The sequence below is a fragment of the Ovis aries genome, chromosome 12 (assembly GCF_016772045.2).
Source record: "Ovis aries strain OAR_USU_Benz2616 breed Rambouillet chromosome 12, ARS-UI_Ramb_v3.0, whole genome shotgun sequence".
In the NCBI taxonomy this organism is placed as follows: domain Eukaryota; kingdom Metazoa; phylum Chordata; class Mammalia; order Artiodactyla; family Bovidae; genus Ovis; species Ovis aries.
The window spans coordinates 60,122,689-60,147,451 of record NC_056065.1 but is presented as its reverse complement, the minus strand read 5'-3'; the positions used below and the strand labels follow the sequence as shown (position 1 = coordinate 60,147,451).

Genomic DNA, 24,763 nt, shown 5'->3' with positions numbered 1-24,763 from the left:
GCTTTACTTTCACCAGCAAACACATCCAGAACTGAGTGTCATTTCCACGTTGGCCTAGCTGCTTCATTCTTTCTGTAGCTATTGGTAATTGCCCTTTGCTCTTCCCCAGTAGGGTATTGAACACCTTCAGACCGAGGGGGTTCATCTTCCAGTGTCCTATTTTTTTGCCTCTTCATACTGTTCATGGGGTTATCCAGGCAAGAATGCTGAAGTGGTTTGAAGTGATTCCCCTTCCCCCGTGGACCACATTTTGTCAGCACTCTCCACCATGACCTGTCCATCTTGGGTGGCCCTACATAGTGTGGATCACAGTTTCATTGAGTTACACAAGGCTGTGACTCATGAAGGAGCAAAATAAGTAAGTAGCTGAATTTGTGGATCTGGAGATTGGAAGGCTGTTGGTTATAGATAGAGATTTAACAGTTATCTGCATTTATTTAAAGCCAAGAAAGTAGATTATATTGCCAAAGGAGAACTTGTGAAATGACTAGGGGACAAGGCCTTATTTGGACAGGAACCGAGTCACAAAAAGGGTCAGGGAAGAAAGAGGAGACTGGAAAGGAGGCTAAAAGTTGCCTCAGAAGTGTGAAAGGGTCACAGGGAAAGCCAAAAGCGAAGAGAGAAGGAGTCAACAGTGCTGAATACCCAGTGGAGTCGGCACAAATATTGACTAAAGACTGTCCTTCAGAAGTTTATTGCAGCAATATTTATAAAACAAAGATATACATAAGCTCAATACCCACAATAGAAAAATGCCATTAAAAAATATAGTATAAACCATACAAGACATTTTATAGCAATTTTAAATTATGCTGTACCATTATGTACATAGTATAGAAAAATAGTATATTAGGATGTTTTTCCAAAATGAAAATACTTTTCCTGATAACACACCATTGCTATGAAATATTTGAAACATTACAGAGAAATTAATAATCTCAACCCTCAGAGGTAACAACTTGAATCACTTTGTTGAATATTCTCGTCTGCTTTATCCACATATAAACACATTCATACAAATGAAATAATAAATGTTATGTTCCTTCATCTGCTTTTCTCAATAGCATATCATGGGTGATTCTTATTTCACTATATAACCATCTATTTTATCTGTATGGAATTCTACTACTTGAACATATCATAATTTATGAAAGCAATTTTCTATTGATTAGTATCTATATTGTTTCTTATATTTTGTTATAAATAATACTGTAATTAATATTTTTATATAGACATAGGTTCAAATTATCAGATAGGCTACATAGTTATATTTAAACTTTAAAAGAAATAAGAGATTGAAACTATGGAAGATTACAAAAATAATCAGACTTGAAAAAGAACCAAATAGAACTTGAACAATTAAATTTCAAACTCAACAGAAAGCTTTAAGAGCAGATTAAACTCAGCTAAAGAGCAAATCAGTGAACTGGAAATTAAGTCAGAAGAAATCATCCAGGAATCAATGCAGGGAGGCAAAGAGACAGAAAATATAAAGAATTAAAAGACATTGGGGACAGATTCCAATATATATCCATTCAGAGTTACAGAAGGAAGGGAAAGAGAAAATACAGTAGAGACAATAATTGAACAGTTGATGACTGAGAATTTTCCAAATCCAATGAAAGACACCCAGCCAAAGATTCCGAAAACCAAGAGAATCCCAAGTAAAATTTGAAAAGAAAAACTTCATCCACATTTATCAGAGTGAAGCTGCAAAATGCCAAAGTAAAAAAGAATATCTTAAATGCAACCAGAGATGAACTTCAAAAGAATTGACAGCTGGATTTTTGTTTATTTATTTATGCCTGAGCTGGGTCTTCCTTTCCACATGGGCTCTTCTCTAGCTGCAACAACTGGGGGCTACCCTTCGCTGCAGTGCACAGACTTATCGCCTGGCTTCTCTTGTTGCAGAGCACGGGCTCAAGGGTGCGCAGAGCACAGGCTCAGCAGTTGCGGCGCAAAGGCTTAGTTGCTCCGCAGCGTGTGGGATCTTCCCACACCAGGGATCGAACCCATGTCTCCTGCACTGGCAGGTGTATTATTCACCACTCAGCCACAAAGGAAGTCTGGCAGCTGGATTTTCAATCGTCAGTTTGGTAACAATAAAACCCGGAAAACAGTGGAAACAGTATCTTCTATGTGCAGAGAGAAAATCATCCTAGAATTGTATACACAGCAAAAAATTTAAGAATGAGGGTGAAAAAAAGACATTTTTCAGACAACCGAAAATTGAGTTTGCCTTCAGCAGGTCCTCACTAATGAAAATTCTAAAGATTAAGGCAGAAGGAAAGAGGAGAAGAATAATTCAATGCAATTAGATAAGAAAAAGCAATTAAAGGCATAATAATTGGGGGGGGAAGAGGTAAAACTATTTCTATGTGTAGGTGGTTTAATTGAATATCTGGAGAACCCAAAAGAATTTATTGAAAAAACTATTAAAATAAGAAGATAATTTAGTAGTCACCATACAAAAATTAAAAATACAGAAATCAGTAATATATACACAGTTACCAATTAGAAGGTATAATGGAAAAGAAGATTCCATTTAAAATATCGAAAAATAAAATATTCAAGCTTACCTTACAAGAAATGTGCAAAATGAGAAAACGATAAAACATTATTAAAAGGCATACAGGTGGACATCCTATCAGCCATATTCTTCACAGGACTACTCAACAGCATAAAGTGTGTTCTAAGTTAGTATATAAGTTTAATATCACCTGAGTTTTAAAGAATCATATATTTTCTAGAGGGAGATTATATAGAAGAATAAATAAACAAGAGTAGCCATCAAACACCCGAAAAAGATTAGTGAGGAAGTGCTGGCCCTACCAAATATAAAAGTGTATCATAAGGCCTCAATAATTAAAAGACTGTGGTGATGACTAATGAATTGACAGATTAATATAAAATAATAGAAAACCTAGACACAGACTTAGGTTGAATATAGCTAGTTTCAAATGTTAGAAATACCGTAATATAGAATAGTGGGAAATACTATAATGTGGAGGACGTATCAGCCTTTTCCTACAAACTCAAAGACTGAACTAGGACCAGAAGCTAGGAAAAAAGCTACAAGGAAACGTCTATCATTTTGTTCAATAAAAGAATAATGTTCTAATAGTCACTGCTCACCAAAAACAAATGGACTAACTCTGAAAGTTCTCTATCACTTCAGATACTCAAACACAGACCTAACGATCAACTGTGTAAGTGTTACACTAAGTTTCATGCATCTGATGGTTGGTTGAATTCAACGACTTTTAAAATCCTTTCTGTTCTTAAGTCTTTGTGATTCTGTTTAGGTCTTGAATTTTTTCCTAGATCTGAAGTGCAGCCAAGATCATATCTATGGTACTTCATTAAGTTTCTAAAATTGTACTGTAATTTAAGATGTATAATGTTAATGAAATCATTCAGTGGTTAATTCAAAATAATTCTGGCCAAGATCTGGGCAGCAAAGAAAAAATGAGTATTTGTTAAGGGTGTACAACTTAGAGAGATGGTGTCTGTTTTCAGTGTTTAAATGTAAAATAAGGAGTTCCCTGGTAGTCTAGCGGTTACGATTCAGAGCTTTCATTGTTGTGGCCCAGGTTCAACCCCTGGTTGGGGAATTCCCACAAGCCACATAGTACAGCCAAAATTTAAAAAATAAATCTTTTTTTTAATAAATGTAAAACAGAAGTCCTGCAAGTGTATAGAGAGAAACTTCCTTCTTAGACCCAAGAGCATTGACATATATGCCATCAAATCACACCCGTATAGTTTACAGCTTCAGTAGCAACAGGAGCTTCTTCAGACTTTGCTGGAGACGAACTCCATCAAACAGACTGAAGTAAAAATAAACGTGTGTGACTGCTATTGTGTGCTCAGTTGCTCAGTTGTGTCTGACTCTTTGCAACTCGATGGATGGTAGCCTGCCAGGCTCCTCAGTCCATGAGGATTCTCCAGACAAGACCTCTGTCCATGGGGATTCTCCAGGCAAGAATACTGGAGTGGGTTGCCATGCCCTCCTCCAGGGACTGAACCCAGGTCTTCCACATTGCAGGTGGATTCTTTACCAGCTGAGCCACCAGGGAAGCCATTAGGTACATGATATTCATTGACTTGGGATCCTCAGTTAACAGGTGGTTAAAACTACAGGATTAACATAGCAGTGTGGAGAGTGTTGAATGAGAGGGGAAATAAGCCAAGGAAAGAATATCAACATTTAAGAGGCAGGCAGAGGTGGAAGACTACATGAAAAGAAAGCAGTAGGAGAAAGATGGAATTTTTGTCTTGTAAAGAGAGATGACCAAAAAAGTGAATGGTTAACAGGATCAAATGCTACAGAGAAGTCAGGTTAAATACGGAATTGGGAGACACCTGGATCTGACAATAAGATCACTGGGGGACTTTACATAGAGTTTTAAGAAAAGTGATTGTGCTAGGAAGGAGGGAAAGAAATCGTAAAGGAGGAGAAAAAATCAAAGGACATATTTTCTCAGATGGGAGAGAGATCGTGATTATAGATTGCTAATACACTGATAAAATGGAATTAGAGAGGAAGGCATTAAAGATACTAAAGAAAGACGACAATGCACATGAGATTAAGTACCCAAAGGAAGACATAACCTTGGATGGGAAGACAGACTAAATGGAGAAGGAGGGGTGTGGGCAGAAGCAGAGAAGTCTGAGGCGATGCCTCAGGAAGCGGCAGGGCAGCTCCCCTCTGTAATATGCTGTGCCTCGCTCAGTCGCGTCCCACTCTTTGTCACCCTCTGGACTATACAGTCTGTCAGGCTCCTCAGTCCATGGGATTTTCCAGGCAAGAATACTGGAGTGGCTTGCCATATCCTAGGAGGCAAAATCACCCTCCAAGAAAGTGAAAAGAGGTGTTTGGGTGAGGACTCTCTTCTTTAGAAGAGAGAAGACCTGCCAGTGCTCTTGGTCAGAACCCAAATTATCAGAGAGTAAATGAATGAGGATTCAAAACATTTTTTGGAAAGAGTCAAGGCGCTCTTATCTACTGAAATACAGGAAAAGCGTGAATGATGACCAGTGCTAACCCATGGCAAATACCTCTTCTCCAAGTAGCTGCTGTTTCTCTTCATCTGTCAGTAACTGAATTTTTCTGCCTTTGAGGCCAGAAAGGAGGTAAGAGGACGTGGTGATCCAATCATAACATTCTCTCTGAGAAGAGACAAAAGATAATCACTAAATAGAAAAAATCAGATTATACCAACTCATTTATTCACTTACTCCTACTGAGGAACCGCTAAGAGTAAGTCCTCTAAATATAACTCCATTCAATTAACTTTGTATCAGTTCAGTTCAAAGATTTGTGCAGAAATGATTTTCTGTTAATATAGACCTAAATCATATCATCTGTTATCAACAGGGTTTGGGATCTGGGTTGAAATGGGACAAGTAGTGAAGTGCTATAAAATTAGAGGCAGAAAGGCTGTTGGATTTACTAAGGTCTAATGACTTGTCCCAATAAATGTTATGCAACTGACCAGGGTCAATTACAATTATATGACAATAACAGCACCAAACACTTATGTAGCACTCTGTTCTATGCATTGTACATTACTAACTCATTCAATCCTCATTATGAGACTATTACTAGCCTCATTTTTTAAGATGAGGAAACTGAGGAATAGAACAGTTAAATATCTCACTCAAGGTCACATATATATTTACGCACTGTGCTTTGATTCTAATCCAGGTGGCCAGGGCTCCTAACGATTACAAAAATATTACTTCCTCTGCCCCCAATAAAGTGATAAAGTTGAAGCACTTTTTTAGAAAAGGAGCTCATCTCTCATCTATCAAGATAACACGATTGGTCCACAGCAGGTCTTACTCCCACAAAGGGAACAGAAAAACTACCTTTACTAAGATCTCCTACGAGCTAAGCTTTGGATTCAGTGTTTAAAAGATGCGTTATTCCTTATTAGTGAGAAAAAGCAGAGGGAACTAGGAAGCATTATTTTCTCTGGGGAAGGGGATTTGGTCATTCACACCATCAAAAAAAAAAAAAAAAAATTGCACCATGTGGGGAAATAATTATCCACTTTAGGTCCTTGAAACAAACCACGCTGCTGCTGCTGCTAAGTCGCTTCAGTTGTGTCTGAATCTGTGCGACCCCATAGATGGCAGCCCACCAGGCTCCTCTGTCCTTGGGATTCTCCAGGCAAGAATACTGGAGTGGGTTGCCATTTCCTTCTCCAGTGCATGAAAGTGAAAAGTGAAAGTGAAGTCGCTCAGTCGTGTCCGACTCTTTGAGACCCCCATGGACTGCAGCCTACCAGGCTCCTCCGTCCATGGGATTTTCCAGGCAAGAGTACTGGAGTGGGGTGCCATTACCTTCTCTGAAGCAAACCATAAAAAGTAGTAATATGTCTCATATTTTTCTCATGATTAAACTTTTATTGTGGAATTATTGTGGAAAATCAGAGCCAAAATTTTTTTAAAAATCTAATCCAAACCCTTGCCTTATAAATAAGGAATAGAAGCCTCTTCAGATAAATAAGTTTACCACAGCTCTGTTAACATCACTAAGTTTAAATTTTGCATTCAAAGAGTTAGGTCAATGTCTTACTGCATATCAGAAAGAGGATCAAACAAGGGAGATGAAAGTATTGGGTTCTAGTCCTTAGTTCTTCTAATTGGTGTGGCTTCTTGAGTAAACTCTTATAGTCTTCATCTATTAAAAACAGATGAAGCTATTCATTTATTCTAGATGACCCCTATGTACTGGGGAGCTGGTAAAACATTTATTGGTGGGGGGGGATCCCTAATTTGTAGCATTTGTTGAATTCCAAAATATATACTCTCATAGGGAAATTCCAATGGTAGTCATCAATTTAGTATGTTATCACTGAAGGCAGAGTTGGGAAGAGGTCTGCTGAGTCAGCTCTTGTGAGGCAGCCTTAGTCTCCACCATACCACTGCCCCTAAAGATCCTTCCAGCTGCAAAATTTGATGCATATTTTAACTTTATCATACCTAGAACAAAAACATTTGTCAATTGCCGGGGTCCAGCCCCGGTGGATCCAGGGAATTCGAAGCAGGGACGGCGTTGACAAGGAAAGACTTATTTATTTATTTATTAATATAAGATTAGATTAGGAAGAAATAGTGTAGTAAGAAAATTAAGTGGAGAGAAGAGGCTGATTAACTTGGGTTACGTGGAAAACCAATAAAGTTCCAGACAAGGAGCTTGCACCGTCTACGTTAGGCCGCCGGCGCCTGTTTGAATATCGGAGAGTGCCCCGCCTTGGGCTCTCTCTCTTACGGATCTTAGAAGCCGGGACAAGTAAGTAGACACAGTGAGCCTCCACATTCCAAGGGACCAGCCTGAAAAGGAGAGGGAGGGAGCAAGAGAAAGAATCGACACAGGGGAGGCCAGGCTTGTGCAAAAACCCCCTCTAACTTTATTATTTAAAAGGTGTTTATATACCCTAAATTTTACATAATGGAAGATACAGAGTCACGCAGGGGCAGCAGTCTTGACCCTTTCTGTATATCTTTTTTTTTCTTTTTTTTCATATTGTATGCAGTTTATTTGGAGCACTGAGCAACAACATAGTCCATTATAGTTTAACACTATTAAAATAGTAATTACCCTGTTTAACAAGAATGATATTTTATTATGTTATATACAAATTAAATACTAACATCATGTTCCCTAACTTAATAATGAGTGACTATCAAAAATTTTAGCAAAATCATAATAATGACATACTAAAATTTTCCTCATTAAAGCCAATAGAAGATATAGATGCTCAATATTTCTTCAATTCAACATTTTCAAGATCCTAGCTTATGCAATAAGCCAGAAAAATAAATGAGGGATATATCTTTGAAAGGAAGAAACAAAACTGTCATCAATGAATAGTGATATGATTACTGATGGAAAAATCATCTAAGAGGGTCACCTGACAAACTATTAGAATTAATATTTAGAATTAATCCTTTTAGGTAGACAGGCACCAGATCAGTCTTCAAAAATTAGTTTTCTTTCGCACAAGCAATCATGAGAAATGGTGAAAGAATAAAAAATTTAATTCACAATATCAATAACTGTAGCATGACTGTGAATAAACCTGGTAAGACCAGTTGTCTTAGGAAAATGCATTAACTGAAGAACACATTATGACCTAAAAATTTTAGATACATATATTCACTGACAAGAAGACTACATAAGGTTTTGCCCCAGAATTAACATGTGAATTCAGTTTAACTCTCACTTTCAATAGGATTTTTCAGTAACCTTCACAAGCTAATTCTAAAATAAATGTGAGGGATTCCCCTGATGATGCAGTGGCTAAGACTCCATGCTCCCAATACAGGGAGCCTGGGCTCGATCCCTAGTCAGGGAACTAGCTTCACATGGTGTCTGTTTTCCTACACACCACAATGAAGACCCAGAGCAGTCAAATAAATAGATAAATATTTAAGAACAACAAAAAAACTAATGTGAAAGAGTAAATCAGCAAAATAGCGAAGGTAACTTTGTTATTAATTATGCCATTTTAAGGAAGAATACCTGGTTTGATATGCCAGATAGCAAAATGTGTACTACTTTATAAAATGTGGTGTTGTACAAGTATCCATCAATAATGATAAATTAATCGTGAAGTGCCCAGAAATAATTCTGTGAAAGTTAGGAGATTTACATTATCATGAGAATAACATTTTAAATCAATAAGAAGATGTTAAGTACACATCAAAGGGTTTAAAGAACATTCACCATCCATTTGGGAAAAACAGTGAAATGAGATTTGTGCCTCACACACAAACCTAATCCTCATGAAATTTGAAGACAACAATTATAGCAATAAGATATAAGAGAGCCGGATGAACTATAAGTTTGGTGAGCAGAGGTGGTCTTTTTAAACGTTATTTATTCTTGGCTGTGCTGGCTCTTCGTTGCTGTGCGAGGATTTCTCTAGCTGTGGCGAGCAGGGACTACTCTCTAATTGCAGTGTGTGGGCTTCTCCTTGCGCTGGCTTCTGCTGTCGTGGAGCACAGGCTCTAGGGCCCAGGGGCTCAGTAGTTGTGGCGCACAGGCTTGGCTGCCCTGTGACATGTGGAATCCTCCTGGACCAGGGACTGAACCTGTGTCCCCTGCACTGGCAAGTGAACTCTTAACCACTCCAGGACCACCAAGGAAATCCTGGAGTGATCTTCTTAACCAAGATACCAAAATTAAAAGCTACAACAGAGAAATGACTAAGTGAAAAGTCAAGAAATGAACCGGAAAAACATATTTGCATAAATATAACTAGGCTTCCCTGGTAGCTCAGACGGTAATGAATTTGCCTACCATGCAGGAGACATGGGTTCGATTCCTGGGTGGGGATGATCCCCTGGAGAAGGGAATGGCTACACATCCCAATATTTTTCTTTAGAGAATTCCATGGACTGTATATCTTTTTTGTATACAAAAGGTCTCAGGTGATTTACATTATCTTCTGGCCAGGAGGCTTGCTAACACTTTTTTGGCTCTTTCTTAAGGAATGTTAATCTCGTTTCCCCTGAAGTGTTTTTCTTTAATCTGCATCTCCTTAAAGCATTAAAGTTACATCTCTATAGAACAAAGGTACAGTGGGTTATAACAAAGAAGGTACTTAACTCAAAGATCTAATGTTGCTAAAGCCAGGCCTACTACTTTTTTTTCTATATACCAACTATATCTAGAAATAAAGGATATGAAAATGTGGCAGCAAGTATTGGCTCAACAAATGAAACTTTTAATCAGTCCTATTCTAATGATTTCGACTCCTCGGAAGCCCCTACGTTCCTAGGATGTTTTAAGCTTCCGGTGCCTCCTGCGGTCAGGAGGCCTCACACAATCACGTGCGCAGCTGTACGAGTCCTGCAGGCAGGCTAGAAAGCCATCAGAGGGGTTTTTGGATTGAAACACCCTTTCAAATGCAGAAGACTAAAGCCCTGAACTGACTTTTTCCAGAGAATGTCAGAAGAGTGGAAAAGCAGGCAGATTCTTATTTTTTTTTTGGGGGGGGGGGGGGGGGGGTGGGGTGGATGCTCAGGAAATTCCATGGGGAAAACCTGAGGTCTGATTAGCCTTGTCATCAGAGCTCTGCCGCATGACCTTGTCACGGGTGGAATTCCTCACGCTGGCTCCCGGCAGTCAATTTTAAAAATAGTAATGACCTTTTAAAAGTTTTAGTTCTTCAGAGTTAGTTCACCATCCATGAGAAATCAACTATTTTCAGCTGAATTGCAGTCTATAAAGCACATCCTAGACATTTTCTTACAAACTTCTGAGACATTGAAAATACTACCATAGAACATATTTTTCCTTACTGGTGGGAAAAATACCACTATGAGTCTTTAAAAATATATATTTACTTATTTGGCTGCACAGGGCCTTAGTTGTGGCATGTGGATCTTTCCACTGTAGCATGTGAAAAGTTCCCTGACCAGGGATCAAACTCAGGCCCCAGCATTAGGAGTGTGGAGTCTTAGTCACTGGACCATCAGGGAAGTCCCAATATGAATTTTTAATAAAAGTTTCATGGCTATCTATACAGTCAAGGAAGTTTTCCTAAAAAACCTTTAACATCACTTTTGATGAGCTAAACGGAGATAGCTCGGTTGCCAATCAATACACGTGGATCTCCTTCCATCAACACTCTGATTCTGATAATGTCTGATTCAGGGCTGTTAATAAATGCTTCTGATGTGAAGGGAAAAGACTAAAATTCATGTCTGGGGAGAAGGAGAAGGTCCTAAATGTTAAGCCTATTATAGAGGATCAAAAACAGAACAAAAGGCTACAGGAGATAGTTTTCTAAGTGGTAGGTCCACAGTGGTAATGTAGTTATTAAGAATCCATCATCTCCAGGTCCCCCCAAAAGGGTAACAAAGCTGAGATCTCTGAGTTTACCTGCTGGAACACTGCAAGAGGCAACTCTCCAGCACCACTCTTCAAACTCATACTCTTTTCAGAGGCCCAAATCCTGAAACTGGTGGTAGTATCTTGGGCAACATAAAGGTTACTATAGCCCAAGGTGGATAGCAGGGTCTTGATAGATTACACAGGGCAAGACAAGAAAGAATGGCATCAGTTGCAGCCAGAGGTCAGTTTGAAGGGCACCAGCCAGAAGTCTTCTCATTTCTATCATGGTAGGTGTTCGGCATTGAAAGGATTGTTCCTTCCCACATGTTCTCAGAACTATCAGGTGCTGGTCAGTGTGTGTCTTTCACCAGTCTTGGCCTGCTGAAGTTTATTTCAGAAATCTTTCCAGGTAATCTGCTGATTGCTCAGATTGTGAACAAACTCCAAGGCATCAGTGACTCTAAATCTAGACACCTGGCACATTATAGATGATCAACCTAACACAACTGAAAAAAGATATCTGGCTTATTCTAGGTTTTCAGCAGCTGCTTCAGCTGTAGTGGACCCAGTGGTTGTACTCTGACTGGATGCCAGGACTCTTTGACATAGTGTTCCTAAACAGCAAATGAAAACATAAGCAAGTCTCATTCCCAAGTGAAGCAGCTGATATGCACTGAGATCATCTTTTTTTTCAGAAATAGGCATAGGGGTAAGAATCCCAAGAACTGAGTCCTCTTGGAAGATGGCAGCCCAGCTGGGTGAGGTCTGAATGAATATACCAGGATCAGATGGGAGGTAAATAGGGTCATTAGTTACTGCACTGCCTTGATGGTCTTGGGGAACTAGATCAACCCCAAGACTTCATGAAGAAGTCATTTCTCTAGGGGATTATTATGGTAGAGTGGAGTATGAACCATCAGTAAGAGTGATCAAACTCCAGAGGATGCTGACTTAAGAGGCCTCCCGATCCAGAAACCAGTCCAGCATCATGCAACTCTCACATTTATCAGGAAGGAGCCCAAGAAGTATCAGATTGTGGGAAACCATCATTAAGGTCAAATATCAGTCCTTTGGGTTGGCAAGATGTTCTTCTTCAGGGGCTGGAATGTAGCTGGAGTGTGCTGCAAGCCACACCGCATCACAGTATGCCCACACTAGAGAAAGCTTCTCTGGAGAACCATCTTCTACTCTTCACCTTGTAGGATATGCATAAGGCCATATAAGTTCCAGAGTCTGATGTCATAAAGATTCACATACCACACAGGTTGTCCAGGAGATGAGAGGAAGACAGTAGTAGTCAGGATGGGGATGAATTTGAAATGAAGTTAACCCTAATGAGAGGGGAACTAACCATTAATTTAAAAATAAAATAAAGAGTACTGAGGTGGTTCCAGGGCAGGTGCATAGCTGTTGAGCCATAAACTAGCTTGACGTACCCGTTGAAAGGCCTCAGCCTCAGGCTTAAAAATAGGACAGGTGCATTTGGGAGGAAAAAAGGCCCGAGCAAAGGATCAATTAAAGTCTTACTTCTGGTGGAAGAGCAGATCCTCAGCCTTCTCTGATAACACCTTCCCAGTTTATTAATCTGAAATTGTTGGCAAAAAAAAATAGTAAATAAGTGAGAAAGAGCTCAACAGAAGACTGAATATGCCTGGTGGAAAGGATAGATTCTCAGAGATGGTTAGGTCATGGACCTCCAGTCAGGGGCTGGGGTGAATTAGGCTGTGAATGATCCACTGCACAAAGCTCTTATGAAATCTCCTAATATGGATTTTTTTGGGCAGCACCATGCAGCTTGCAGGACCTTAGTTCTCGACCCGGGACCCTGCAGTGAAAGCACCAAGTTGCAACCACTGAACCACCAGAGAATGTCCTGAATGACTTTATGTAAGTCCCCAAGATCCCCTCACCATAACATCGCCCCCATATTGCTATTGCTTTACCATTTTTTTAAAGATTTTTTTATGTGTACCAATTTTAAAGTCTTTATTGAATTTATTACAATATGGCTTCTCTTGTTTATGCTCTGGTTTCTTGGCCTTGATGCATATGAGATCTTGAGCTCCCTGACCAGGGATGGAACCCACACCTCCTGCATTGAAAGGCAAAGTCTCAAACACTGGACTGCCAAGGAAGTCCCCTCTATAGCTTTAATGAGGAGATATACCTCAAAGCACCCTGAATCTTCATTCTAAAATCATTCTTATCTGAAAATGTGGTCTCATCACACAACTCTAACCCATTTAAGTAAGCGAGAAATAAGGTGTATAACAAAACAGGCTGATGAGTCCCTACTACCACCTATGGCAGATCCAGCCTACCAAAACCAGGATATTCACCATATCCGGGTGGGTAGAAGCAGGCCTGAGAAGATGTGAGCACACTTCCAGATGCACAGTATAAGGGCTACAAGATCCAAGAGACCACTCAGTTCAGAGGCACACAAATCTGCTGGAAACAATGCCTCTGAGGTCTTCCCGGAAACAAAACTAAAAGACATTTCAGTTCCTATATGAGAAGTAAAATATACCTATAAAAACATATTTTATTTCTTACATGCATGTAAGAATTAAAGATTTTAAAATTAAAAATTAAAATTAAAAAAAAACATATTTTAATACTAAAATATTCTTACTCTCCTGACATGTACCCTAGTTATTCATAGTGTTCTTATTTTAAGTTTCTACTGAATGGAATTTCTATTTTAAAATTTGGATTTAGCATTGATATTTATGAAGTTTATTTCTCCTAAACTTCATTTGTAGTTTGACTTCATCTTCCCTTGTAGCTCAATGGGTAAGAATCTGCAGTGCAGGAGACCCGGGTTCAATCCTGGGTTGGGAAGATCCCCTGGAGAAGGAAATGGCAACCCACTCCAGTATCCTTGGCCTGGAAAATCTCATGGACAGAGGAGCCTGGTGGGCTATAGTCTATGGGGTTGCAAAGAGTCAGGCACAACTGAGTGACTAACACTAAAAATAACTTTGCCAGCTATACAAAATAAACTGGGGAAAAGTTCAGTCATTACCTATGCTCTTAAACTGTTTCTATGGCGTGGGGATTACCTTCTCCTTCAAAGTCTGAACACATCTGTGGAGCCCAGGCAAAATTTTGAGGCTCTTTTTCAACAAATGTATCAATTTCTTCTCTGAAAATTGACCAGTTTTATCCTCCTAAAATTAATGTTACTGTATATTTTCCTAGAAATTTTCCATTTCTTAGAGATTTTTAAATTAATTCATAAGATATTGCACTTAAATTTGTTATAATCCATTTTTTTTAAACTGTGAGATCTATTACACATACAGAAGAGCATAAAATCATAGAATTTAATGAGAACAGTCATTTAAACATCAAACAGACCAAAGAACAGAAAACTGCCTGCATTCTATACACCAGTCCTGACACAGCATAATACAATATCCCTTCTACTGTTTATGGGCGGGTTTCAAAATCATAAGCTCAGCTATACTTTACGTGCATGTACTCAGTCGCTTCAGTAGTGACCAGCTCTGTGCGACCCCATGGACTACAGCCCGCCAGGCTCCTCTGTCCAGGGACTCTCCAGGCAAGAATACTGGAGTGGGTTGCCATGTCCTCCCCCAGGGGATCTTTCCCACCCAGGGATCAAACTACACTTCCTGCACTGCAGGCAGGCTCTTTACCCACTGAGTCACCATGCCTTATGAAACAAGAAAAGGAAGAGTAAATTAAATCCAAAATAAGTAGAAATAAGGAAATAATAAAGAGCAATGTGGAAATTAGCAAAACAGAAAAACAGAGAAAAATTGGTAAAGGCAAAATCAAGTTTTTGAGATCAAAAAAATAGATAAATCTTTTTATAGACTGATGAGAACAAAAAGAGAAAAAATACAAATTTTCAATAACAGGGACAAGAGTGGACATCCTATAATTATTAAAAGGATAATGGGGAATAACGTGAGCAACTCTACATCAATAAATTAGACAACTTAGATGAAATTACAGATTCCTAACTAGACCAAAGCTAAGGAGCTCTCTCAAGAAGATATAATAGCCCTATATGCAGTAAGGAAACTTCCTTAAACCCAGTAGAGAAACTGGCTAGCCTTATATCTGAATAGCTCTATCTTTGTAATTTAAAACTTTCTCACAAACCTAAATGACTTCACTGGTGAATCATATCAAACATTTAAGGAAGAAATAATATATAATTGTATACAAATTACTCTATAAAATAGAAGAGTAAAACACTTCCCAACTCATTTTAAGAGGCTAAACATTACCCCTAATATCGAAACCAAAAATATTAGAAAACAAAGTAAACTACTAATATATAATCAGTATCTTCAAGAACATCAATGCAAAAATTCTACACAAAGCTTCAAACAATTGAATTTAGTAGTATATAAAAAGAGAGTACACCATGATCAAGTGGGGTTTATACCAGGAATGTAAGGTTCATTTAATATTTAATTCAAAAATCAATCAGGGACTTCCCTGCTGGCCCAGTGGGTAAGAATCTGCCTTCCAATGAAGGGAACATGAGTTTGATCTCTGGTCAGAGAACTAAGATCCCACATGCCCATGGGGCAGCTAAACCCATGCACCACACCCAGAGAACCCAGGCACTGCAACTACTGACCCTGTGTGTCCTAAAGCCTGTGCTCCACCAAAGAAGCCCGTGCGCTGCAACTAGAGAAAGTCCATGCAACACAGTGAAGACCCAGCACAGTCATAAATAAATAAATAAATAATAAAAAATCAATCAAACTATAACAAGGGTGTCTGTTCTCACCACTTTTACTCAGTCTGGTACTGGAGACTCTAGTTAGTGAAAAAGTCAAGGAAAAGAAATTAAAGGCATGTAAATTAGAAAGAAAGAAATAAAACTGTCCTTATCTGCAGATGATATAATTATGTACATAGAAAATTCTAAGGAATCTGAAAAAAAAAAAAAACTTCTTAGCAGGGATAAGTGAGTTCAGTACCATCACAAGATATGAAATAAATATATTAAAAAAAATCATGATACAATGCTCATTGTAGCCTAGACATGGAAGCAACCTAAATGCCCATCAACCGAGGAATAAAGATGTGATACGTATATACACATACAACAGAATAGTAGTCAGTCATAAAAAGAATGAATTACTGACATTTGCAGCAACATGGATGGACCTAGAGATTAGCTTACTAAGTGAAGCCAGACAGAGAATGATTAATATATCACTCACATGTGGAATCTAATAAAAAAATTTTTTTAATCATTCTTAAAAAATGATACAAATGAACTTTTACAAAACAGAAAGTCTTACAGATATCAAAAACAAGCTTATGATTACCAAAGGGGAAAACATGGGGGGAAGGGATAAATCAACAGCTTGGGATGAACATACCCAAACTATTACATACAAGATAGATAATGAACAAGGACGTCCTATAGAGCACAGGGAACTCTACTCAATATTCTGTGATCACCTATAAGAAAAAATAATCTAAAAAGGAATGAATAGGGACTTCCTGGTGGTCCAGTGGATAAGAATCTGTCTGCTAATGCAGGGGACATGGGTTCAGTCCCTGATCTGGGAAGATCTCATGTGTCACGGAGCAACTGAGTCCATGCAACTGAGTCCATGGCACCACAACTACTGAATCCTGCATGCCTGGTATCTGAGCTCTGCAACAAGAAAAGCCACCACAATGAGAAGTCTGTGCACAACAAGGAAGAGTAGCTCTTGCTCTCCACGACTAGAGAAAGCTTGTGTGTGCAGCAACACAGACCCAGCACAGCCAAAAATAAATAAAATATACTAAAAAGAATGACTACATGTATATGTGTAACCACTTTGCTGTACACCTGAAACTTACACAACACTGTAAATCAACTATATTCCAATAAAATCAAAATTTTTTTAAATCCGTGATAATCCTGTTACAAAAGAATAATAAGAAATTGAAATTACAGAATAATATAATTTGCAACAGTACCGAAATATAAAATACATAGGAATAAACCTTACAGAGACCTATATACTGAAAACTACAAAGCTTTGCTGAAAGAAATAAAGAACTTAAGTAAATGAAGAGATATACAATCTTCACAGGCCCAAAGACTCAATACTGTTAGGATGTCAGTTCTCCACAAATTAATCAATAGATAAAATGTAATCATAAGAAAAATCCCAATAGGTTTCTTTGGAAACATTGATAAGCTAATTCTAAAAACTTCACATATGGAAAGCAAAGGACCTAGAATAGCCTGGGCAATCTTGAAAAAGAACAAATTTGGAGGATTTACATTACTAATCTCAGAACATTATAAAACTACAGTAATCGAAACAGTTTGATAATGGTGACAATGTTGACACACAGATCAACAGAACACAGTAGAATATCCAGAATATCATCCATATATACGATCAATGTGCCGTGCTTAGTCGCTCAGTCGTGTCTGACTCTCTGGGACCCCACGGACTGTAGCCTGCCAGGCTCCCCTGTCCATGGGGATTCTCTGGGCAAGAACACTAGAGTGGGCTGCTGTGCCCTCCCTCCAGATTTTTAAAAAAGATGAAAAGGCTTCTGAATAGAGAAAGGGTAGTTTTTTCAACACATGGTGCTAAACAACTGGATACCCAAATGCCAAATAAGTGAACTTCAACCCATATCTGACACCAGAAAAGAAAAAAAATGGGTCACAAATCTGAACCCACAAAGCTTAAAACTATAAATCTTCAGATGTTACGATACAAAATTTTTCTTAGATTAACAATACCAAAAGAAGACCCATAAAAGAAAAAAAATGATAGATTGAACTTCATCAGTTTAGAAGTTCCCCTTTTTGAAAGACATTGTTAAGAGAAGAAAAGGAAGTCACAGGCTGAGAGAAAATATTTCTAAATCACATATCTGATAAAGGACATTTATCCAGAATATATAATGTACTTTCAAATTCAATGATAACAAAACAAACAAACCAATAATAAAAGGCCAAAGATTTGAGCAGATATTTTGCCTTTTTTCCTTGAATAGTTTATTAATTTTATTTCACTTATAATGACTTAAACATATCAAGTAACCAATAACCAAACTATAAAACAACTGTATTTCTTTTTTCAGCATTTTTCCAGTTTTACTGATTAATAATTGATGTATAACACTGCATATGTTTAATATGTACAATATAATGATTTGATATACGTATCTATTGCAAAATGATTATCACAACAAATTGAGTTAACATCCATTACCTCACAGTTACATTTTTTTCTGTGATAACTTTTAAGATCTACCCTCTTAGCAACTTTGTACCTTTCACCAAAGGAGATGCAATGCCAAATAATCCCATGAAAAGATGTTCAACATCACTGATCAGGAAGGAAATGCAAATTAAAACTACAACGGCATACCACGAGCCACTTACTGGAATGTCTAAAATTGAAATCACTGACCGAATCAAATTTTGGCAAGGGTCTGAAACAACTGGAACATTCATATACTGCTGGCAGGAACGTAGAAGACAGTTTCTCAAAAAGCTACAAACACAAGCCATATGACTTAGCCATCCCATTTCTAGATATTTATTTAAGACAAATGAAAGCAATGCATATGTACATGCATATCCATTGAAGCTTTACTTGTAATAATAAAAAATGGAAATAATTCAAACGTTCATCAACAAAGAATGGTTGATAAATGGTGTATTTCCATTCAATGAGATACTGCTCAGCACTAAAAAGCAATTTTAATAAAAGCAGCAGTGTGAATCTAAAAATAATTCTGCTTCGTCAAAGAAGTCAGACAAAGAAATGTATATATTCTGTATGATTCAATTTATATAAATTCTAAAACTTGAAAACTAATCTTTGGTGTTAGAAAGTGGACCAGACGTTGCCTGGGATAGGACAAGGCTGTAAGGAGAGAGTATAAACGGGTACAAGGAAACTTTGAGTTTGCTGGATATGCTCCTTTCTCAATCATAGTCATTATTTTACAAGTGTATGTACATTTTAGAAATTACCAAATTGCACATTTAAATACGTGCAGTTTGTTGTAAAGCAATTATGCCTAAAAAGTCTACTTAAAACAAAGAAAACAAAAGTAAGGGGAATATAGAGTTGTTACCTTCATCTTCTCCAGTTCATTAAGTTCCTTATCAGGATTTTTTTCTAAGCGACTTGCTTTATTCACAGCCATAGCTACTACCAGCTCCTTGCAACAACTGAAAAAAAACACACACACACACACACACACACATACAGAGCATCACCTTTTTATTGCTGGTTTCTCTTATAAGTCCAAATACAGTGGAAGTTAACCGTAATAATTAAGCTACTGATTGACCACAGAATAATTTGCTTCTTGCTCAGTTTCTCAGTCCTATCCTCCCCCGCCCCTCCATTCATGTCACATTCAACCATTGGTAACACTGAATGGAAATGAAGGCAAAACTGGCTAAACTGCAAAAGCGGCTTCTCAAATCTGAAGTCATCATAGTGACAGTAAGCTTCCTAGTTAATAAGGTACAGTTTTATAGACATCTTCTTTATTTGATGGGAATCTTCTAGGTTTTCAGATATAAGGCTTTTTTCCTCTTTTTAAAAAAACTTATTTGTCTGCATTGGGTCTTAGCTGTGGCATGTGGGATTTAGTTTCCTGACCAGGGATCAAACTCAAGCCTCTGGCAATGAGAGCTCAGAGTCTTAGCCACTGGACCACCAGGAAAGTTCCTCACTTTTTGCTTTTTTAAAATATGTTTTGGTTGGTGTTTAGTAAAACATATAAAAGTATACATTCAATTTTGCATGGAATTACATATGCAAATTATACTTACTCCCCCGACAGCAGGTGCAAAACTACAATTTATTTATGCAGCTGGTTTGGTTAGTTGTTTTTTTTGTTTTACTTCTCACTCCCACATACATATACACTTCCTATTCTGCTTATGCTAACACTGTTTTCAAAGGAATTCTAAAGTAATTAAGAAAACACCAAAATTTCACATTCCAACAGGACAGTGTTGAAGCTAGTTTAAAAACTGAACTATCCCTTATTGCTACTACTAACTGCCCTTCTCTCCTCTGCTTTTTTTTTTTCCAATTTTTATTGGAGTATAGTTGATTTAGAGTGTTTTATCTTTGCTTTATGTCATATTTAATTTTCAACAGAAATAATACAGTAACCAGATAGTTTCACCTGCTCAAATAGCTGGAATATTGGGACAACTTTTTTGCCAGGGCCATTGCATCTAGCTCTAACTTGGCAATTCCTACGTCATGTTTTTCAGCACTATTCTCCAAATTTATGAGAGTATCTGGATCAGGAAAGTCAGGTATCATTAAAATCAGCAAATTTACCATCCACTGGATCATGGGTATATGCAATTCATCCATCTGTTAAAAAAAAAAGATTATAATATAAATGACCCATTTAAAATAAATCAAACAGCAAAAACCATAAAAAGTTTAAAATAGAACTGTTTTCTAACAAATCAACTATCACATCAATCCAATCAATCCAGTTCAATTAACCCAATCCGATCAATTAAATCCTTAGATCAGAGTCAGGTCTTTGTGAGGAACAGTGTCAGGCCTTAGTGAGGCCCATAGGCTTTAGTGAGGAACTGATACAAATTAAATCAGTCAAACCAAACTAATCAAACTAATCAATCTAATCTACTCAATCCAACCCTTCAATCAAATCAAGCCCAGCACGGGATTTAGTGAGGACCAGAGTCAAGGACTTTCCTTGTGGCTCAGATGGTAAAGCATCTGCCTACAATGCAGAAGACCCAGGTTTGATCCCTGGGTCAGGAAGGTCCTCTGAAGAAGGAAATGGCAATCCACTCCAGTACTGTTGCCTGGAAAATCCCATGGATGGAGGAGCCTGGTAAGCTGCAGTCCATGGGGTCACTAGGAGTGAGCGACTTCACTTTCACTTTTCACTTTCATGCATTGGAGAAGGAAATGGCAACCCACTCCAGTGTTCTTGCCTGGAGAATCCCAGGGACGAGGGAGCCTGTTGAGCTGCCGTCTCTGGGGTCACACAGAGTCGGACACGAGTGAAGCGACTTAGCAGCAGCAGAAGCAGCGAGAAGAGTTGCCCTTCCCCTAACTCTGCTGCTGCTGCCTGCAGTTCAGTTCAGTCGCTCAGTCGTGCCCGATTCTTCACGACTCCATGAATCGCAGCACACCGGGCCTCCCTGTCCATCACCAACTCCCAGAGTTCACTCAGACTTGCGTCCATCGAGTCGGTGATGCCATCCAGCCGTCTCATCCTCTGTCATCCCCTTCTCCTCCTGCCCCCAATCCCTCCCAGCATCAGAGTCTTTTCCAATGAGTCAACTCTTCGCATGAGGTCAGCAAAGTACTAGAGTTTCAGCTTTAGCATTGTTTTAAAATCTTACAAATAAAGTGTTTCAATTGATTGACAATCTTTTGCTTAAAAAAAGAAATGCTGTATTGTCTAATGTTTATAAAAACCACTGACTGACATTATGGCAAATGGAAAATTTTACTATAATGAATTTCTTCAATTTGGATTGCTTCTTTGCAAGCTATTATTTTAGCAATGACAGTCCTTAAAAAAAAAAAAAGTAAACTGAACTTAAAAGCAGACCTTCAGATGGCTTTGTCACTAAACCTTAACCTGTGCTTATAAAAAAATTATGAAGCCTATTAGATCACATCAGTTTTTTAAAAAACCATTACTGAAAATAATTTTAAAATATTATCCATCTCATCCCTTTTGACTAGTCATATATATTTTACAATGTAGAAAAAAAGTCAATAGAGTAAGTCTCACATATAAGTTAGAAATGAATTGTTCAATGATTTTTTGCTAATAGAGATACACAATAAAAAATCTTTGACGATCGGTTTTACTGCCAAGCAGCACAGATTAGATAAACTAAAGGTATAAAGAAAAAAACAAACAAAAAAAATCTGGAAGAAAGTGGATGAGAAAGAAAAATAAACGGTGAGTGAAATAAAGATAACATTTTCCATTTTTAAATACTTATACCAATTAATATAGATTAATATGGATATATACAGTTTCTTGAAAAATATATGATCTTGCAAGTTTTCTATTCAGTTTAACTATATTATAATCTTATAGCATCAAAATGGAGATGTATAGAGAAGTATATAAAGGTACTTTATAAATAATCCTATATTATAAAAACTGAATTCCATAATATTAAAAATTGAGACTATGATTCCCCAGAGGTAACCCCCAATAGTAAACTGAGTATCTCATCAAAGGTGTTAATGCAGCAACACCACAAAACATCAGCAATGTTGGAATGTCCCTTCTTACTTCAGAGAAATATTTACTGAGTCTCACTATGTGACAGGCACTCTCCTACCCTTTTTCTTCTTACTTCTGGTTATGTTCTAAATCAGAAATTTCTCACGGGTCTGGAGATCCCCTATATCCATATTTCCAGTCTTAACATATTTGCTCTTCAACTCTTGGTGTTTCTATATTTACAACGTGCTCACAGACTGATATAATGCTTCATAAGTAGCATTCCCATATAACACGCTGATCTCTGCCTTTCAAGTTCCTAATTTAAGCAAGATTATAATCAGCTAAATTCATTTTATCAATTTTGTAACATCAAATATTTGCATATTATATTTACTTATAATAAGAGACTCCTGTGTAAATTTAGCTTATAATTAAGATTAGGAAGTGGGAGTAAATATAATAAACTAAGACATCCATTGGAAATTATTACTTCTTGTTGTGATAGTTAAGAAGTCCACAGGTTCAGTTCCTCAGAATGGCAGGGCAAGTCCCTATTCTAATAACTATAAACCAATTGTACTGTAGCATTTTGTCTTTCTTCCTAGAAACACGTGTCTGTCATTCCTTCAGCCAGTCAAGGGCACCAACATAAATCCTTAAAATGATTAACACTATTGAGGGAAATTTTTTCAGTATACTGCTGCTAAGTCGCTTCAGTCGTGTCCAACTCTGTGCAACCCCATGGACGGCAGCCCACCAGGCTCCCCCGTCCCTGGGATTCTCCAGGCAAGAATACTGGAGTGGGTTGCCATTTCCTTCTCCAATGCATGAAAGTGAAAAGTGAAAGTGAAGATGCTCAGTCGTATCGGACTCTTAGCGACCCCATGGACTGCAGCCCACCAGGCTCCTCCGTCCATGGGATTTTCCAGGCAAGAGTACTGGAGTGGGGTGCCATTGCCTTCTCCGTACACTGAGTAAAGAGTAAAGATAGTAACTGGATCTCAAAAACTTTTGATCATTGCTGAAACTTCATTCCAAACGCAGTAACATACCTCATTTAAAAATCCACTGGAAACCATTTGAGTAATTATGCAAGTTCCCATTTTGCCCTCCCAATCTCCTACTTCAGTTAGCCATGACTTGGTTTTTCCCTTGAAGAAAACTCGCAGCCAAGGCAAAAAACAATCTGGTAAATTCCTGCAGGTACATACTTGGCGCTGAAGTTCCATGTTACCATTGTTAATCTCACCACCTATCTTCAAAAGCCACTGTTGAATCATGTTAAATATATGTGCTTGTAGCTCCCTGAAGGGAAAAGCAAGGAAAATAAAGGTAAGTGACTTACTTAAGAGTATAAAAATAAATGTGAGACAAAAGAAAGGGTTTCATTTGGCTGGGCCTAGGAAACTTTGGTGTGAACAATTGCTTGAGAATTCAGAGAAAGGTGAATTAAAGCCCTAAGATATTTGGTAGAAAGGCTACCCACTGACAACCTTCCTAACCTCACCTCACATAGGTAGCCAGTTGTGAATAATGTAGACCTTACATTCACTGTTAGCTCTCTACTATGAAAACTCACACTCACACCCTTTACATTCACTTCTATACCAGTGAGGCCACAAAGTAAGAAGTATGAATTTTAAAATCCTCTCAAGAGATCAACTTCCAGCATGACAGTGTGAGGAGAAAAGGTGACCCACTCTCCGGTGAAATTAGTAAAATTACTAAAACAAAACAATAAAATATTGAAAGCCTCTGGACATGGTTTCAAGGATAGACAGCAACTGAAGAAATACATATTCAAGACAATTTATGAAGAGTCAGTAGGAAAGGCAAGAGTCCATGGTATTTGAACCCAAACTACTGTTCTTCCCCTTCCCAGCTCAGTGAGGCAGAAACTGCACTGTAGATTGCTGTAGTTAAGAACCCAGGACTCGCTCACCCTCCGGCCCCCAGTCAGATGGCTTTCTTCCTGGGAGGAACAGGATGTCAAGGTTTCTCATTTGATCCCAAATACCCATTATTGAGGCTAAGTACTGAGAAGTGGGGACTCCTTTCTACCCAGCAGATAGCTATGAGAACTTACAGGCCAGAATCCATATCTATGTACTGTGGAACAGTGCCAATAATGTATAATGATGAATCCAACTGAGACTTCATCTCATTTATTTTTTCATTAAGTCCCTCCCATTCTTCAAGAAGCAGGTCAGGAAACTCCAGGAGGCTTTCCAACTTGAAAGAACAGAATTCAAAAGAACTAATCAAAGTTGGGAGAATTTTAGAGGTACCTGGAAAAGTGAGAAAATCATTAACTTTCAGAAGTAGTTATAAGTCTATTTCAATAATAAATTATGAGATCCTAATGGGTAGGGGCATATCTTCTTTAAGTTTCATATTACTCTACAGCTTGCCTAGCAGAGAATGTTGCAAAGAGTAGCTCCTAAACAAATATTTAGTGAATAAAAATTATCTAATCAGTGCTTTTCTAACTGATGGACTATTTTTATTGATGATAGTTTTTACTTTGTCTTATCTTCTTGGTGGACAATGAAATACATTAAACACAGAAACCATGAACTACAGTTTCTGTTAAAGGCATTAATTCACTGAGTTATCCTGTTAAGAAGACAATGATGAAAAACAGCTTCTTCATGATTACAGGATAGTTAAAACAGA

At 38.0% G+C, this 24,763-nt stretch overlaps 1 protein-coding gene across 1 annotated transcript in view; it reads right to left on the bottom strand.

Annotated features, from left to right (window-relative positions):
• The window catches only part of AXDND1 (axonemal dynein light chain domain containing 1), a 75,983-nt gene that overhangs the window by 15,566 nt on the left and 35,654 nt on the right, over positions 1-24,763 (bottom strand). Inside the window, exons 17-21 of the mRNA XM_004014094.6 lie at positions 24,174-24,375; positions 23,299-23,392; positions 20,030-20,226; positions 18,959-19,055; positions 5,062-5,172 (exon numbers count right to left, since the gene is read on the bottom strand). Of these exons, the coding sequence (XP_004014143.2) occupies positions 5,062-5,172; positions 18,959-19,055; positions 20,030-20,226; positions 23,299-23,392; positions 24,174-24,375 (701 nt within the window). The remainder of the gene's footprint in view (positions 1-5,061; positions 5,173-18,958; positions 19,056-20,029; positions 20,227-23,298; positions 23,393-24,173; positions 24,376-24,763) is intronic.